General features: G+C 48.9%; 1 protein-coding gene across 1 annotated transcript in view; it reads right to left on the bottom strand.

Moving 5' to 3' along the window:
• The window catches only part of LOC142656024 (uncharacterized), a 54,846-nt gene extending 38,305 nt beyond the window's left edge, over nucleotides 1-16,541 (bottom strand). The window contains 4 exon segments of the mRNA XM_075830886.1: nucleotides 5,674-5,797; nucleotides 5,882-6,067; nucleotides 6,532-6,686; nucleotides 16,465-16,541. Coding sequence (XP_075687001.1) covers nucleotides 5,674-5,797; nucleotides 5,882-6,067; nucleotides 6,532-6,609 — 388 coding nt within the window. The 5' untranslated portion in view covers nucleotides 6,610-6,686; nucleotides 16,465-16,541.
• Nucleotides 16,542-16,775: the final 234 nt, after the last annotated feature.

The following is a 16,775-nucleotide window of genomic DNA, read 5'->3' as shown; positions in this document are numbered from 1 at the left end:
CCATTAGCCTTCTAACACAGTTAGCAAACACAATGTACCATTAGGACACTGGAGTGATGGTTGCTGGAAATGGGCCTCTATACACCTATGTAGATTTTGCATTAAAAACCAGACGTTTGCAGCTAGAATAGTCATTTAGCACATTAACAATGTATAGAGTGTATTTCTGATTAGTTTAATGTTATCTTCATTGAAAAAAAACCCTGTGCTTTTCTTTCAAAAATAAGGAAATTTCTAAGTGACCCTAAACTTTTGAACAGTAGTGTAAGTCCATCAGCAAGGCTGATCTTGTACCCCCCTGACGATTTATATAAGACACTGTGGTCGTGTTGCCGGAATAGATTTTTAAGTGCCGACCTGAAATTGCCGGTATGGATTTCTTCATGGCCTGCAGAACTGCTTCCAGTTCCCTGAAGTTGGAGGATCTCTGAACGGTCTGTTGATCCCATTGACCCTGAAGAAAAGGAGTCGTAATGAGCTCCCCACCCACAAGGACTCGCGTCTGTGGTAATGTTGAGAGTAGGGGGCTAATTTCCATGGCATGCTCCGCATGAGATTCCCCCTGTTCAACCACCATCTTTAGACAGCATGGCTGCGGATGAGATGTGTAGGGATTGGTCTAGGGAGAGACTGCCCCTGTCCCACTCTAGAGCCCTGGATCTGAAGTGAGCTCATAGTACAGCTGGGATGCAGGACGTCATGAGGCCCAGGACTGACATGGCCTTCCTGAAAGAGGTGATATGGTCTAAGTATAGTTCTGAGACTGTCCATCAGGGGATTGATTTTGCCTTCTGGAAGGAAGGACGGACATCTGCTTGGAGGAGTCTAGCAGAATTCATAGGAATACACCTCTGTTTGATGGGTATAAAACTTTTCTATTTGTAGGGTCAAGGCCTGAGATATTTCTGCGACTATTAAAAAAAATCATCCAGGTATGGGATGAGGAGGATGTCCTTCGTCCTGATGTAAGAGGTAATTTCGGCCATTAGTTTCGAGAATACCCTTGGGGCTTGTGAAATGCCAAAGGGGAGGGCTCTGTATTGTAGGTGAAGCAAAGACCATTTGAGGGTCACTGATATCCTATTTTTTTGATGAGGACGGCATATAGGTACGTGGTAGTAAGCGTCCTCCAGGTCTATTGATTCCACCACACAATCCCTGGAGAGGAGATTTACGGTTGAAGCAATGCTCTCCATGCGGAATTTTTTGTAGGTCAGATAAAGATTCAATCTTTTTAGGTTTATTATGACCCGGTGTTTTCCTCCTGGTTTGTTCGCCAAGAAGAGAGGGGAATAAAAGCCCTGACCTGTCTCCATGCTTGAAGCCTGAATTAGGACTCCTTTTTCTATGAGTGACAGGACTTCTAATTCTAAGACTTTCTGCTCCTCTGGGTCCCTTAGGGGTCTTGTGCGAAGAAATCTGTCTGGGGGAAGAGACCTGAACTCTAACACGTACCCTGTCTTTATGATTCCTAAGATCCAAGGATTCGCTGATATTCTCTGCCAATCCTTGAAAAACAGGGAAAGACAACCCTTTTGGCATCATTGTTGGTCTATTTTTAGAGCAGTTTTCGGGCCTGAAGAGGAAGCCCTTATTTTTCCTTGTAAATTTTAAGGCGCTAAAATCCTGTCCCCTAGGGTTAGGTCATTTGTTATTAGGCCTTTTGGGACTAAAGGAATCTTTCGTTGGTCTTGTCTGGGTAGGGAACCCCTTTATGCTATCGGACACTTTTTCTAGTAAGTCATCAAGCGGGGGCCCAAATAGAGAATCTCCAGAGCAGGGAATAGCGCACAGCTTCCCTTTTGACCCAGTGTCTCCCTTCCAGGTTTTTAGCCAGATAGCCCGTCTATCGGAATTTGACAGGGCTGCTGATCTGGTGAAAATGCGTAGAGTCTACTGAGGCATCTGCCAAGAAGTCTGCGGCCTTGGAAAACAGGATAGGATTTGATCCCTAGAGGTCTTGTCTTTCAGATGATTGTGGGAGCCATATTTTTAGAGACCTGTCCACACAGGTGGCAGCAATTCCAGGTTTAAAGGCCCCCGTAGAAGCTTCCCAAGTCTTTTTTAGATAGAAGTCGGCCTTTTTATCCATGGGATCAGACAAGGAGCCTAGATCCTCGAAGGGAAGGGAATGTTCCTTGAAATTTTTGCCACTGGGGCGTCAAGTCTAGGGGTCTTATCCCAGTCTTTACATACATCGTCCTCACAGGGATATTTCCTTTTGAGGAATTTGGGAATACCCGCTTTCCTATCAGGATTTTTCCATTCCCTTTTAATGAGGCTGGTTATGTTCCTATGAATGGCAAAGGTTCTATTCTTTTTAGGCCCTAGGCCTTGAAACATTATGTCCTGGACGTACAGAGGTTCTTTAGGATCATCAATGTTCATAGTTGCCCTTACGGTCTTGAGAAGTTGATCTAGGTCTTTCGTTAGGAACAAATTTCTCCCTCCCTCGTCTTCGTCTGGGGAGCCTAAGGAGCTGTACTCTCCTTCTTCCTCTAGCTGAAAGTTCTCTTCAGATGAGGATTCGGATAGATCTATCCGGCTAGAAGAGGTAGGTGGTAAATCCTTTTTTCTTTTAAGGGAGTTTAGGGAGTTCCTAACTTCTGCCTTTACAATATCTTTAATACTTGAGGCCAAGTTTGTAGATTCTTCGGAGATAATGTTGTCTAAACACTTCTGACAAAAGTCTCTTATTATAGGAGGATGCTAGTTTCTTTTTACAAACAGCACATTCCTTGTTATGGGTTTTTTCCTAGGACAATCCCTGGCCTAAACATATGCAAGAAAAGGGCGACAGCATTTAGTAAGGAATAGGTTATTTTTATCTTACCCCATGGTCCTGACTTTTCCTCAAGTACCGGACTGAAGGACTTGGTGGCATCCGAGTGGTCAGTGCGTCCTGATGCTTCTGCTGGCGTTTCCATAATGGAGGAAGAAGCTTGAGACCGAGGCTCCTGTTGTTCAGGCCTAAATAGGCCTTGGATTGGCTGGGAGGCCCTCTGCTCCGGACACCTGGAGCACCTCCTTCCCGCTAGGGTCACCAGAACCAGTGCCTCCCGGAGTGTTGGACGCATCACCCCGCCGGAAGTGACGCGTCATGGCGACCGGAAGTCTCTGCAGTGAATGCGCCAGAAGCCGCCAACGCTGGGCATCATACCACTAGGGAGCAGAGTATGACCTTGGGAGACCACTCTCCCACCAGAGGAAGGACTCACCCTGTGGACCTTGAAGCACCTCCAGAGGAGGGAGTACCTGTACCAGGCATAAGGTTGCTCCCTACAAAAGGAGACTTATACCTTCCAGAGCACCCCCTTGCTAGGGGGTCTGCAACTCAGGGAGAAGTGCTTTTCCTACAGGACAATCCTTCCATCCGGAGGACAGGAAACCTGACTGGGTGTGTGGAGAGGTGTGTCCCTTTTTATATCCTCAGATTTCCTGTCCAGCGGATGGGATGTCTCTCCAGGGGTGCTGTCATAGGTGAAAGGGTAAAAAATTTGAAAAGGCTGTATGATATAAAATGTTCTCATGTGCACACAGGAAATAAAAGTGATTTATCCAGACAATACGTTCAAGAAATTAAACATCTGGGAACAATAATAACATCATTATTCATGAGGCGGATTAGGAAGGCGCGGTAGTGGCATAAGATGCAGATCTGTATGCGCCACAAGTCTGGGCGATTTTTGGTTAAATGAAAACATATCGAAAATTAAAAGACCCCACTCCATCATTTAGGATTTACCTAGGCCGCTTATGGGTGGAAGGAATCCGCTTAGGGGTCCCTTAAAGAAAAATAGGCATGGTTTTGTTGAGTGGATTTTCCTGTTATTCCAATGTTTCATGGGCTGCCTCCCGCCGTCTCTACGCGCCTTTGTCTCAGGTGTGGGTCTCAGAATGAGAGACTCCGGGTCTGGGTTCATAACTATTTAGAATGTGTTAGTTCTGTATATTCCAGGATATCTGGTGCACAGCTTAAGGAATCCCATGACTTTTCTTGGGTTACCCGTGTTATAATAGGGTCATATTAATGCATGCTACATAATATCAAAGTGAAGGATGTTGGTTACCATTTAAATTAATACAGCGATTGTGCAGGGAACTTCAAGCAATATTTGATAATGGCAAATATTTATTAGAATATAATTCTGTTTTGTTGATCAAAATGTGGTTTGGAAACAAAGCCAGAAGTGGATCCAGGAGGGAGGAGAAGGTAAAGGCCTTCATATTTCAAACACTGCAACGGTGTGTGTGAATTCACGATACCAGAATTCCGACTTCGATACCGATACTAAAAAGATACTTTGCCAACAATATAATTATATATGTCCCTCTATTATCTGATGTGACGTACATAATGTTATCAATTTGCTTCATATTGACCCTGGCTTTACTGACTACTCTCCTGCTCTGCGTTTGGTACCACGTACACTCCTGGTTTGACTCGGCTCGTTCACTACTCTTGTTGCTCACGATGTTGCCGTGGGCAACTGCCCCATTTCCCTTAGCTTCTGTGTACCCTTGTCTGTTTGTCTGTCATGCACATAGTGAGCGTAGGGACCGTCACCCAGTTGTACGCCGTCGCCTAGGACGGCCCGTGCAAGTAGGCAGGGACTGAGTGGCGGGTAGATTAGGGCTCACCAGTCATTACAGTCTAACCCCCGATCCTATGCTGCCCTCTGATAGGGGAACATAAGAGACCGGACACATCCACAGTAAATGGATTGTTCTAACTGGACAAATCTTCTCAAAAAGAAAGCTGGTCCCAAGAGAAGCCGTGCGCCATGTGTCCAGCCGCTGAAAGCTCTGACGCCAGATTGTATTGCCGGACAAATCTGCGGGGGCCACTTATTTAATATGAATGTAATATTACAGAACTCCCATTTACATGAACCCCAAAAATATAACACAATGGAAGCCGCTCTTTAACCCTCTCACTGCTTGGCCGGAGCTGTGCCCGGGCAGGAGGAAAAGTACAACACTGTTTATAATGCGAAGAGCTGGGACAGTGGTGTTACTGCAGGGAGAACGGCTTGTAATGAGCAGCAGCTTCTCCCTGCGCAGTAACAGTAAAGACAATTCTTTGCCACTTCTTGTTAAAAACAAACAAGAAAATATTTTCCCGTCCTTATTAAAAAAAATGTTACATTTGGGGTAGAAACAGTTCATTGATGTTCCCTATTCTCTCGTATTGATCCCCCTTTATCTGCATTTCTATATCCGTCCAAAAAAAATGTAAAAGAATAAAACAATATATTGTGGGAATTCGCTCTGCAGCGGGAGTAAAATGCAGCCGGAGACCGGGACACACAAGTTCTGTATGAACAGAGGACCTGCCGCGTGTTTTTTGTGGCAAAATACAAAATAAAAACAAACGGCCTTTACATTCAGCCACAAAACATAAATGAACCTCCGTTCGGCTGAGCACTGACTAACCACGCTTTTTCCCCTCACTAGTCGAGTGGCCGCCCGAAAGAAAACCAAAATCATGTGTTACCCCCCACACCCAGCAGCGTCCAGCCGGGGGCCGGCAGTCCTCAGTTTTACTGTCTCCATGGAGAATGAATGAAACACCAGGGACTTGTTGGACATAAACAGCAAACATAGAGCTAAGGAGATGAGAAAAGAGACAAAATGGTGGAGCTTCTACATTACCTCATTGTCTCTTCTTACCTTGTGATTTGCGCGGCCGGTAGTTCTCCATCATGACCTCCTGGTACAGATCCTTGTGTCCTTCTAGATACTCCCACTCCTCCATGGAGAAATAGACAGAGACATCCTGACACCTTATAGGAACCTGACACACACAATGATACAGTCATCACCCAGACACCTCCAGTGCTGTTACTGTAGAATTTCCCAGCATTCCCAGCAGTGTCACCTCTCCAGTCAGCAGCTCCGTCATCTTGTAGATCAGTTCTAAGATCTTCTTCTTATTGTTCTTCTCATGTATCCGGGAGTGAGGGGGTGGCTCTGTGATGGCGCTCGGACTACTGCTCCATCCTCCTGACTCATGGATGATGGGAGTCGTACAGTCACCCGATGTCTTCTTCACTATTGTGTACTCCTGTGTATGGAGAGAGACACTTAGAGAACTGAACACAGTATCCCCCCTCAGTAGAAAGAGGGAGATTGTGACCCCGCTGTATAGAGCTCTAGTGACCCCACATCTGTAATACTGGAGACCTCACCTACAAAAATGCTGAGAAAAGAGAACGAGGCCAAAGACGACTGCAAGAATGGTGGAAGGTCTGAAGAACAAAACTTCTCAGGAGAGACTTAAAGAATGTCATTTATATCTCCTGGAGGAAAGACGGGAAATGGGGGCATGATGGAAACCTTTATATATGTTACAGGAGGGAAGAAACTAGACACAAGAACAAGGGGCACTAGTTGTGGGGGGGGGGGGGGGGGGGGTCAAAAGCAATGTCAGAAAATATTATTATACTGAAAGAGTAGTAGATACTTGGAGCAAACTTCCAGCAGATGTGGTTGGAAGATGAGCAGTAAGTGAAATGTAGAAAAGTTTACCTCTCCGCTCAACAGGTAGATGATCTCCAAGGTGAAGTCTAATATTCTTCTGCTCATCTCATTCCTGTCCTTGTCCATCCTTGGTGGGTCATTCAGGAGAAGGAACGTTGTGGAGGAGAAGATGAGAAAACTGGAGGATCTAGTACTGCAGACGTCTTTATGAAGAAAGGAGAAGATGGAGATCATACAGGGGACAACATCATGTGTGACATACAGAACCTCACTTATTCATCATTGAGAGAAACATCTTCTCAGAGCCGTCACCACATGGAATAAAGGGGTATTCCCAACACGGACATTTCTCCCCAGGATATGCCAGAAATGTCTGATAGATGCGGCTCCACCTCTGGCCGTGCTCGGCTGTTTCAGTAAGCCCAGCGTAATGTAGGCGCAGCCGTAATGAAGGAAGCGCATGACTAGGTGTTTGGGAGTTCTAGGCTATTATGTTCTAGGTATTATGTTTTAGGCTATATTTATAGGGATTGGAGGGTTATGTGAAAGGGGGCATGGGGCAAAATGTATCTATATGTGGTGGGTGGAGAATAAAGTATATAAGTCCATGCGGGGAAGAGGCAGCCCTCTTTCCCGCTGGACAACAGGAGAAAGTTTTGTCCTGTTATTATAGTAAAAGATAAATATACAGATAAATATTTTCTACTTACCTGATGGAAGCGGCGATGGAGTCAACGATGGCCAGGATCCGGGATGCAGCGATGCAGCACGGCGTGGGATGGCTGGATGCGCTGATTGCCGGGGCTCTCCCTCCGGTTCCAGCGGCTGGAGAGGAGAGTGAGGGACGCAGCAGCAGGCGTTCCGGGCCTCAGGAGAGGCCTTCTTCTGCGGATGCACCTCGGTCTGGTCGGCGCCGAGGGAGCCCCTCCAGGGACCCTCCTCCTCCTGCTGGTCTGGAGCTACACCCTGGCGACGGTCCGCGGAGGTCTGGGAGGAATCCCATCAGGCGGGCCAGATCGGAGGTGACAGGAGGGGGGGGGCCGCGGCGGCCATCTTCCTCCCTCCTGTCTCAAACAACGACGCCGGAAGTGGAGGCGGGACCGGATGCGCGCGCAAGACCGGATGCGCGCACAAGGCCGGAAGTGCGTGCGGGACCGGATGCGCGCGCATCACAGGAAGTGACGGCTTTCTCCGGCGCCGATGCTCCAGGTGCCGGAGGAGCTCTACACACGGATGTCCGGACTGCAAGACCGACAAGAAGGAAGAGGCTAGCGGCCTCTGGATGGGGAGTGAGATCGCCTCCTGCAGGAGCAGGGAGGCGTGTGACAGCGACAGCGACCGGAAGGACCCGGGCAGCTGCGGTGAGTGACGCCGGGCCCCATCCGGACGAGGGGGGGCAGCGGTCTGCACGACAAGCGGCGACAAGACGTTTTGTGTTTGACAGCCCTGCAGAAGGACTGGATCGGCAGGGCTGTCAGGCTGAAGTCGCGCCACCAGCGGGTGGCAGGATCGTGGCTGGATATGTCGCGCCACCAGCGGGTGGCAGGATCGTGGACGGGCCGCGTTCCGCTGGGCCTAGAGCTTCCTCAACAAGAAGTGTGCGGAGTTACGGGGAGCATGGGGTGCAGGAGCACCACTCCCCAGGATCGTCACGACCGACGCCTGGATTATCTGGAGTGATGGACGCGTCCGCTGGGAGGTCACCTCAGGGACGTACGGGTGAGTTTACCACGGATGTGGTGCCGGGGATGTGTGGGGGGGATGTGGGGGGGATGTTGTCAATGTCACAGATGCAATTGTTGTTTAGAGGGATGCAGGAGTATTTTATGAGAAATGTGCCAGGCGTAGAGCAGTCGCCAGCGAGGGTATGGGGCGCTGCTAGTGAGGCGTCTGCTAGTGCGGCAGGGAGTGCAGTTGCTAACGAGGCGATTTCTGGTGCGGCTGCGGCAGGGATTGCGGGTGTTAGTGACGTGGCGCCGGTTGTGGGTGCCGTAGTGGCGGTGGAAAAAGCGGTTGACGCGGCGGCGAGTGCGGCTAAGAAAGTGGTGGAGGATGTGCGTTTGGCGGATGCAGCAAAAGGCGAGGTTTATGTGTGCTTTGAGGGCCCGCTGGGGGCACATTTGAAGGTGGAAATTAGGGAAAAGATCTGGAAAGATGAATATGTTGAGATTTTTTCTTTGCTGCCATTAGAAAAGTTTAATTTGGACCGGTGGAAACCGGACGAAAGTAAGAAGGAGGAGGAGGAGCGGCGGCGGTATCGCTTGATTCCTCGGACTTTTGCGAATTGGCTGCAGGCCTTCGCTATATTGGCTAGTGTGGTGGGTGAGAAGGCGCCGGAGAACTGTTCGGCGTTGTTTTGTTATATGGATTCGGTAGGGGAGGCGTATCGTGTATACGGCGGTAACGCTTGGTTGCGGTATGACGAACAGTTTCGTCAACGGAAGTCGGTGCGCCCGTCATTGCGATGGGACCACAAAGATATCAGTTTGTGGATGCGGCTGATGTCTGCGCCAAAACAGGGTCAGCAGCCCTTTCGGGATGCGGCCGGCGGTCAGGGGTCAGCAGCGGGTCGGTCAGGATCCTCAGGAAAGGGGTGTTGCTGGCAGTACAACGAGGGGCATTGCAAGTTCGGCCCAGACTGCAGATATAAGCACGAGTGCTCCGGTTGCGGAGGCGCCCATGGTTTGTCCAGATGCTTCAAGAAGCATAGGGGCAGGCAGGGAGATGCTGAGCAGAAGAGGGGCGACGCCGGTGAGGGTGGAAAGGATGCTCCCGTTTTTAAGGGGCTATCCAAATAAGAAAGTGGCGGAGTTGTTGTGGTTAGGTTTTTCAGTAGGTTTTCGGATTCCTTGTACGTCAGCTGGACGTGAAGGGGTAGTCCGTAATTTGTCGTCTGCTTTGGCGCGGCCTGATCTGGTTACGGATAAGCTGCTGAAGGAGGTGGCGTTGGGCCGCATGGCGGGTCCGTTTTCCTGCCCGCCTGTTCAGAATTTGCGTGTTTCCCCGTTAGGTTTGGTTCCAAAAAAGGAGGCGAATAAATTCCGCCTTATTCATCACTTGTCTTATCCGGAAGGCGAGTCGGTGAATGACGGCATTGATCCGGCATTGTGCGCGGTTAGTTACACTAATTTTGATGCGGCGGTTGTTTGGGTTCGGAAATACGGGAAGGGCTCTCTGTTAGCAAAAACTGACATTGAGGCCGCTTTTCGTTTATTGCCGGTGCATCCGGATAGTTTTTGTTTGCTGGGATGTTATTGGCAGGAGGAATATTTTGTAGATTGTTGCCTCCCGATGGGCTGCTCCATTTCATGCGCTTATTTTGAGATGTTTAGCACGTTTTTGGAGTGGGTGGTCCGTCGGGAGGCGCAGGTGCAATCTGCCCTGCATTATCTGGATGATTTCCTGTTTATCGGGCCGCCGGGTACCTATGTGTGTGCAGGATTGCTACACACTATGGAGAGAGTGGCAATGGATTTTGGGGTACCTTTGGCGCCTGAAAAAACTGAGGGACCCACGACGGTCATTAAGTTTTTGGGAATCATGATTGATTCAGATAATATGGAGTGTCGCTTGCCTGATGATAAGTTGCTGGAGATGAGAGGGTTGGTGGCGAGTGCGCTGCGCAGGAAGAAGATACAATTGCGGGACTTGCAATCCTTGTTGGGGCATTTGAATTTTGCTTGTAGGATTATGCCCATGGGGCGAGTGTTTTGCAGGCGATTGGCGAGTGCTACCGCAGGGGTGCATTCCCCCCATCATTTCATTAGGTTGTCGGCGGAGTTGAAAGCTGACTTGTTGGTGTGGGGGGAGTTTTTGCAGACCTATAATGGGCGGTCGGTGCTCATGTATCAGCCGGTGTCTAGTGTGGACTTGGAGCTGTATACTGATGCATCAGGTGCTTGTGGATTTGGGGCTTATTTCCAGGGGCAGTGGTGTGCAGGAGTTTGGCCGGATACATGGCATGAATGTGGTTTTGTCCGTAACTTGGCTCTGCTGGAACTGTTCCCGATTGTGGTGGCGGCGGAGTTGTGGGGGGATTGTCTGCGGGACCGGAGAGTGCGTTTCGTATGTGACAATCTGGGTGTGGTTCAGGCTGTTAATGCTCAAACAGCTAATTCTCCGCCAGTCGTGCGACTATTGCGACATTTAGTTTTGAGAGGTCTGATGTTGAATGCGCATTTTGTGGCAGTGCATATTCCTGGGGTGCTGAATTCTGTGGCTGATTCCCTTTCTCGTCAACAGTGGGACAGGTTTCGTCTGCTGGCGCCGGGGGCGGAGTCTCATGGCCTGCCTTGTCCAGAGCATCTGTGGAAGGTGGTGTGACAATGGCGATGTCGCTTGTGGAAAGGTCGGTTAGTGCGGTCACGTGGCAGAGGTACAGTGCGGTATGGCAGGTATGGGAGGCGTTGTTGGAAAATGCGCAGGCAGGTATTGCAGATCGGCAGGCGTGTTTGTTGTATTTTATAGGAAATGCGTACAGTGAGGGGTCGTCTGCAGCAATGGTCGCTCGCAGTTTGTCGGCCTTGGCTTTTTGGTTTAAGAAGAAAGGTGAGGAGGACGTGACTAAGTCCTTTCTGGTGCGGCAGGCAATGAAGGGTTTCAGGAGGGGTTCCTCAGTTAGGGACCTCAGGAAGCCGGTGTCATTTGAGCTGTTGGTAGCGATTTGTGATTTGTTGAGGGATGTTTGTGTTTCAGCATTTGAAGTGCGGCTATTTACACTGGCCTTTTCTTTGGCTTTCTTTGGGGCGTTCCGGATATCGGAGTTGGTGTCGGCCAGTAAGAGTGTGGCAGGGGGCTTATTGTACGCGGATGTGGATTTGGATGGCTCCTGCCTTTCTTGTTTGCTACGTAGATCTAAGACAGATCAGGAAGGGAGAGGTTTTGTGGTGCGTTTGTATGAGTTACCAGGGTCGCGGGTGTGCCCGGTCCGCTGTTTTCGGGAGTTTGTTGCAGTAAGGCCTGAGGGCCCGGCATCCTTGTTGGTTCATGCAGATGGGTTGTCTCTGTCAAAATTCCAGTTTTCACAGGTGTTCAAAAAATTTATCCTGTTGTCTGGCAGAGGTGGAGCAGGTTTTAGCTCTCATTCCTTTAGAATTGGCGCAGCTACGGAAGCAGCTCGGTGGGGTTTATCCCCGGCGATGGTTAAGAAGATCGGTAGGTGGGAGTCAGACCGATATAGGTTGTATGTGCGGCCTCATTTGCTTTGAGGCGGTGGTGATAAGATGTGCTGGAGGTGGATATGGAGTAGTTACGTTGTTGTTTTGTGTTGTTTTAGGTGCAGGTCCCTGCTTGATTTGGATCATGGGGCACTCCTACGTACACTGGGGAGGTGTGCGTGCTGATGTTCGTCCGGCCGGACGGCAGTTGGGCATGGATCACGCAGAGGTGCAGGTCAGATGGTTGGGCCTGCGGGGCATGCTGTGGTGTAGGCTGTTACCAGAGGTACAATTTTATGCGGGTTTGGACAGGGCGCCGGATATCTTAGTGGTGCACCTTGGCGGCAATGATTTGGGCATTCGGTCGTCCAGGGATTTAGTGAGGGATGTGAAGATTGACCTTTTGCGGTTGTGGTCGGCGTTCCCAGGAGTGGTTATTGTATGGTCTGATATTGTGGCTCGCAAGGTGTGGCGTCAGGTACGTTCCGTACATAGCTTAAACAAAGCGCGAGCAAAGGTCAACAAGGTAGTTGGCAGATTTGTGGCACGCAATGGCGGTGTTGTGGTGCGGCATAAGGAGTTGGAGGGTAGAGAGGTCGGTTTCCTCAGGCCGGATGGTGTTCATTTAAACGAGGTGGGTCTTGATATGTGGACCCTGGACATTAAGGAGGGCATGGAGAAAGTCCTGCAGTTGTGGAGGGACAATCATGTGTAAGGGGTCACACATGATTGTCGTGGCGGTAGGAGGAGGGGTCTTTGGAGGCACGGAATGGTAAGAAGGAGAAGCAACAATGGAGATTGTTGCAAGAGAACTCGGGGCGTTTAACCCGGGATAGTATTGGAGGGGCTGGGGAGTGGTTACCCAGCTCATATATATTCCTGATGGGCAGGGTCCCCAGGAAGGGAGAGAGAGGTCTTGGACATGGTTGGTGCCCTCGGGTCAGGTGCAGAACGGCTGTAGGGTAAGAGGTCCAGACCTAATAAGGAAACGATGGAGTTTAATGATTGAAGTGCCTTCAAGGATCCTTTATCTGGAGTTGGGAAATAGAGCAGGATGTTATCATGGAGTTATGATGTGTTTATGGTTATGCTCTTTTTCAGAAAAAAAGGTGTGTTTAATAAATGGCTGCTGTGGCCTTTACACCAAAATTCATGTGTGGTCTCTTATTGGGGTTTGGGGTGTAAGGTCGTAGATAGCGGAAGCATCAAACATACCTTAAGTCATGGAACTCCTATACAAGTGAACGGAGAGAGTCGTGCACATGTGTGGTCACCTCTCCATTCATTCTCCACCTGGATGCAGTCATCACCTCACCAGGCGGGCCGGGGGACCCCCGTTCTCCACATAGAGGTGGGACCCCCATATATCAGACCTTTATGTCAGATCTCTCAGGTGAGAAGAGTAAAATGAAGACATTCCCCCCCCCCCCCCAGACAATGAAGACCGGACTCCTGACACATGGCGGATACTGGGGAGACATTGCTGACATCTCATAAGACGTGGTGCACACTATGCAGTCAGTGTTTGATATGAACTGTGAGGTTCTGCAGCAGCTGAGGTGACATTACATATAAAGGAGCCCAAAACACCCAGAAAACGTCTCCCCCCGAGTTTATGTGAGTGAAATACGGGGTCACACTTGTCTCCCCTCTGACGGTTTTCTCCACCGTGATCATATAAAGCCGACGCTGGAAATATAACAAAGCCGCTAACAGCTTCTCCTCTCCTACAAATAATCAGACCCCGCGTCACGTCCCCCAGTAACCTGACCATTATTTTTTAGTGAAAAAAAAACAAAAACTTACCCCCCCCTCCCCGTAGTAAACGTGTAATGAGACTCCCCGGGAAAAAGCTCCAGAACAATCTATATATTCTCCACAGAGAACGCCATAAACACAAGAAGAAAATCTGATAATTATTCATAGCCCACAAGTAACAGGTCATCTCACCACTGGCTGATAACAGAGAGAACACCCGACCAGCACTGCTCTATAATACACTAACCACTGGCTGATAACAGAGAGAACACCCGACCAGCACTGCTCTATAATATACTAACCACTGGCGGATAACAGAGAGAACACCCGACTAGCGCTGCTCTATAATATACTAACCACTGGCGGATAACAGAGAGAACACCCGACCAGCACTGCTCTATAATATACTAACCACTGGCTGATAACAGAGAGAACACCTGACCAGCGCTGCTCTATAATATACTTACCACTGGCAGATAACAGAGAGAACACCCGACCAGCACTGCTCTATAATACACTAACCACTGGCTGATAACAGAGAGAACACCCGACCAGCACTGCTCTATAATATACTAACCACTGGCGGATAACAGAGAGAACACCCGACTAGCGCTGCTCTATAATATACTAACCACTGGCGGATAACAGAGAGAACACCCGACCAGCACTGCTCTATAATATACTAACCACTGGCTGATAACAGAGAGAACACCTGACCAGCGCTGCTCTATAATATACTTACCACTGGCAGATAACAGAGAGAACACACGACCAGCGCTGCTCTATAATATACTAACCACTGGCTGATAACAGAGAACACCCGACCAGCGTTGCTCTATAATATACTAACCACTGGCTGATAACAGAGAACACCCGACCAGCGCTGCTCTATAATATACTAACCACTGGCTGATAACAGAGAGAACACCCGACCAGCACTGCTCTATAATATACTAACCACTGGCTGATAACAGAGAGAACACCCGACCAGCGCTGCTCTATAATATACTAACCACTGGCTGATAACAGAGAACACCCGACCAGCGCTGCTCTATAATATACTAACCACTGGCTGATAACAGAGAACACCCGACCAGCACTGCTCTATAATATACTAACCACTGGCTGATAACAGAGAGAACACCCGACCAGCGCTGCTCTATAATATACTAACCACTGGCTGATAACAGAGAGAACACCCGACCAGCGCTGCTCTATAATATACTAACCACTGACTGATAACACAGAGAACACCCGACCAGCACTGCTCTATAATATACTAACCACTGGCTGATAACAGAGAGAACACCCGACCAGTACTGCTCTATAATATACTAACCACTGGCTGATAACAGAGAGAACACCCGACTAACGCTGCTCTATAATATACTAACCACTGGCTGATAACAGAGAACACCCGACCAGCACTGCTCTATAATATACTAACCACTGGCTGATAACAGAGAACACCCGACCAGCACTGCTCTATAATATACTAACCACTGGCTGATAACAGAGAACACCCGACCAGCACTGCTCTATAATATACTTACCACTGGCTAATAACAGAGAGAACACCCGACCAGCACTGCTCTATAATATACTAACCACTGGCTGATAACAGAGAACACCCGACCCGCACTGCTCTATAATATACTAACCACTGGCTGATAACAGAGAACACCCGACCAGCACTGCTCTATAATATACTAACCACTGGCTGATAACAGAGAACACCCGACCAGCGCTGCTCTATAATATACTAACCACTGGCTGATAACAGAGAACACCCGACCAGCGCTGCTCTATAATATACTAACCACTGGCTGATAACAGAGAACACCCGACCAGCACTGCTCTATAATATACTTACCACTGGCTGATAACAGAGAACACCCGACCAGCACTGCTCTATAATATACTAACCACTGGCTGATAACAGAGAGAACACCCGACCAGCACTGCTCTATAATATACTAACCACTGGCTGATAACAGAGAGAACACCCGAACAGCACTGCTCTATAATATACTAACCACTGGCTGATAACAGAGAGAACACCCGACCAGCACTGCTCTATAATATACTAACCACTGGCTGATAACAGAGAACACCCGACCAGCGCTGCTCTATAATATACTAACCACTGGCTGATAACAGAGAACACCCGACCAGCACTGCTCTATAATATACTAACCACTGGCTGATAACAGAGAACACCCGACCAGCACTGCTCTATAATATACTAACCACTGGCTGATAACAGAGAACACCCGACCAGCACTGCTCTATAATATACTAACCACTGGCTGATAACAGAGAGAACACCCGACCAGCACTGCTCTATAATATACTAACCACTGGCTGATAACAGAGAACACACGACCAGCACTGCTCTATAATATACTAACCACTGGCTGATAACAGAGAGAACACCCGACCAGCACTGCTCTATAATATACGAACCACTGGCTGATAACAGAGACAACACCCGACCACCGCTGCTCTATAATATACTAACCACTGGCTGATAACAGAGAGAACACCCGACCAGCGCTGCTCTATAATATACTAACCACTGGCTGATAACAGAGAGAACACCCGACCAGCGCTGCTCTATAATATACTTACCACTGGCTGATAACAGAGAGAACACACGACCAGCGCTGCTCTATAATATACTAACCACTGGCTGATAACAGAGAACATCCGACCAGCGCTGCTCTATAATATACTAACCACTGGCTGATAACAGAGAGAGAACACCCGACCAGCACTGCTCTATTATATACTAACCACTGGCTGATAACAGAGAACACCCGACCAGCACTGCTCTATAATATACTAACCACTGGCTGATAACAGAGAGAACACCCGACCAGCACTGCTCTATAATATACTAACCACTGGCTGATAACAGAGAGAACACCCGACCAGCACTGCTCTATAATATACTAACCACTGGCTGATAACAGAGAACACCCGACCAGCGCTGCTCTATAATATACTAACCACTGGCTGATAACAGAGAGAACACCCGACCACCGCTGCTCTATAATATACTTACCACTGGCTGATAACAGAGGGAACACCCGACCAGCGCTGCGCTCTTCCTCATACACGGAAACAGCGGAAGGACCTGTGATGACGTCACCAGCATGTGACCGGGGAAAGGAGGGGCTGAGAGAAGTGGTGGCTGACGAACGAGTGATGATGATGATCACGTGACATAAGGGGCGGAGCTTTGTGAGGGGGAGGATCTCCTGTCCTGTGTATAGTGATGTATTCAGTGTTTTATTCTATAGGTTGTCAGCAATTGTGTGTGAGCTGGAGCCAGGGGAATGCTGGGAGTTGTAGTTCTCTTATACTCCTCCCTGT

Source organism: Rhinoderma darwinii, chromosome 1 (assembly GCF_050947455.1).
Source record: "Rhinoderma darwinii isolate aRhiDar2 chromosome 1, aRhiDar2.hap1, whole genome shotgun sequence".
Taxonomy (NCBI): domain Eukaryota; kingdom Metazoa; phylum Chordata; class Amphibia; order Anura; family Rhinodermatidae; genus Rhinoderma; species Rhinoderma darwinii.
This window is presented reverse-complemented; position numbering and strand designations above follow the sequence as displayed.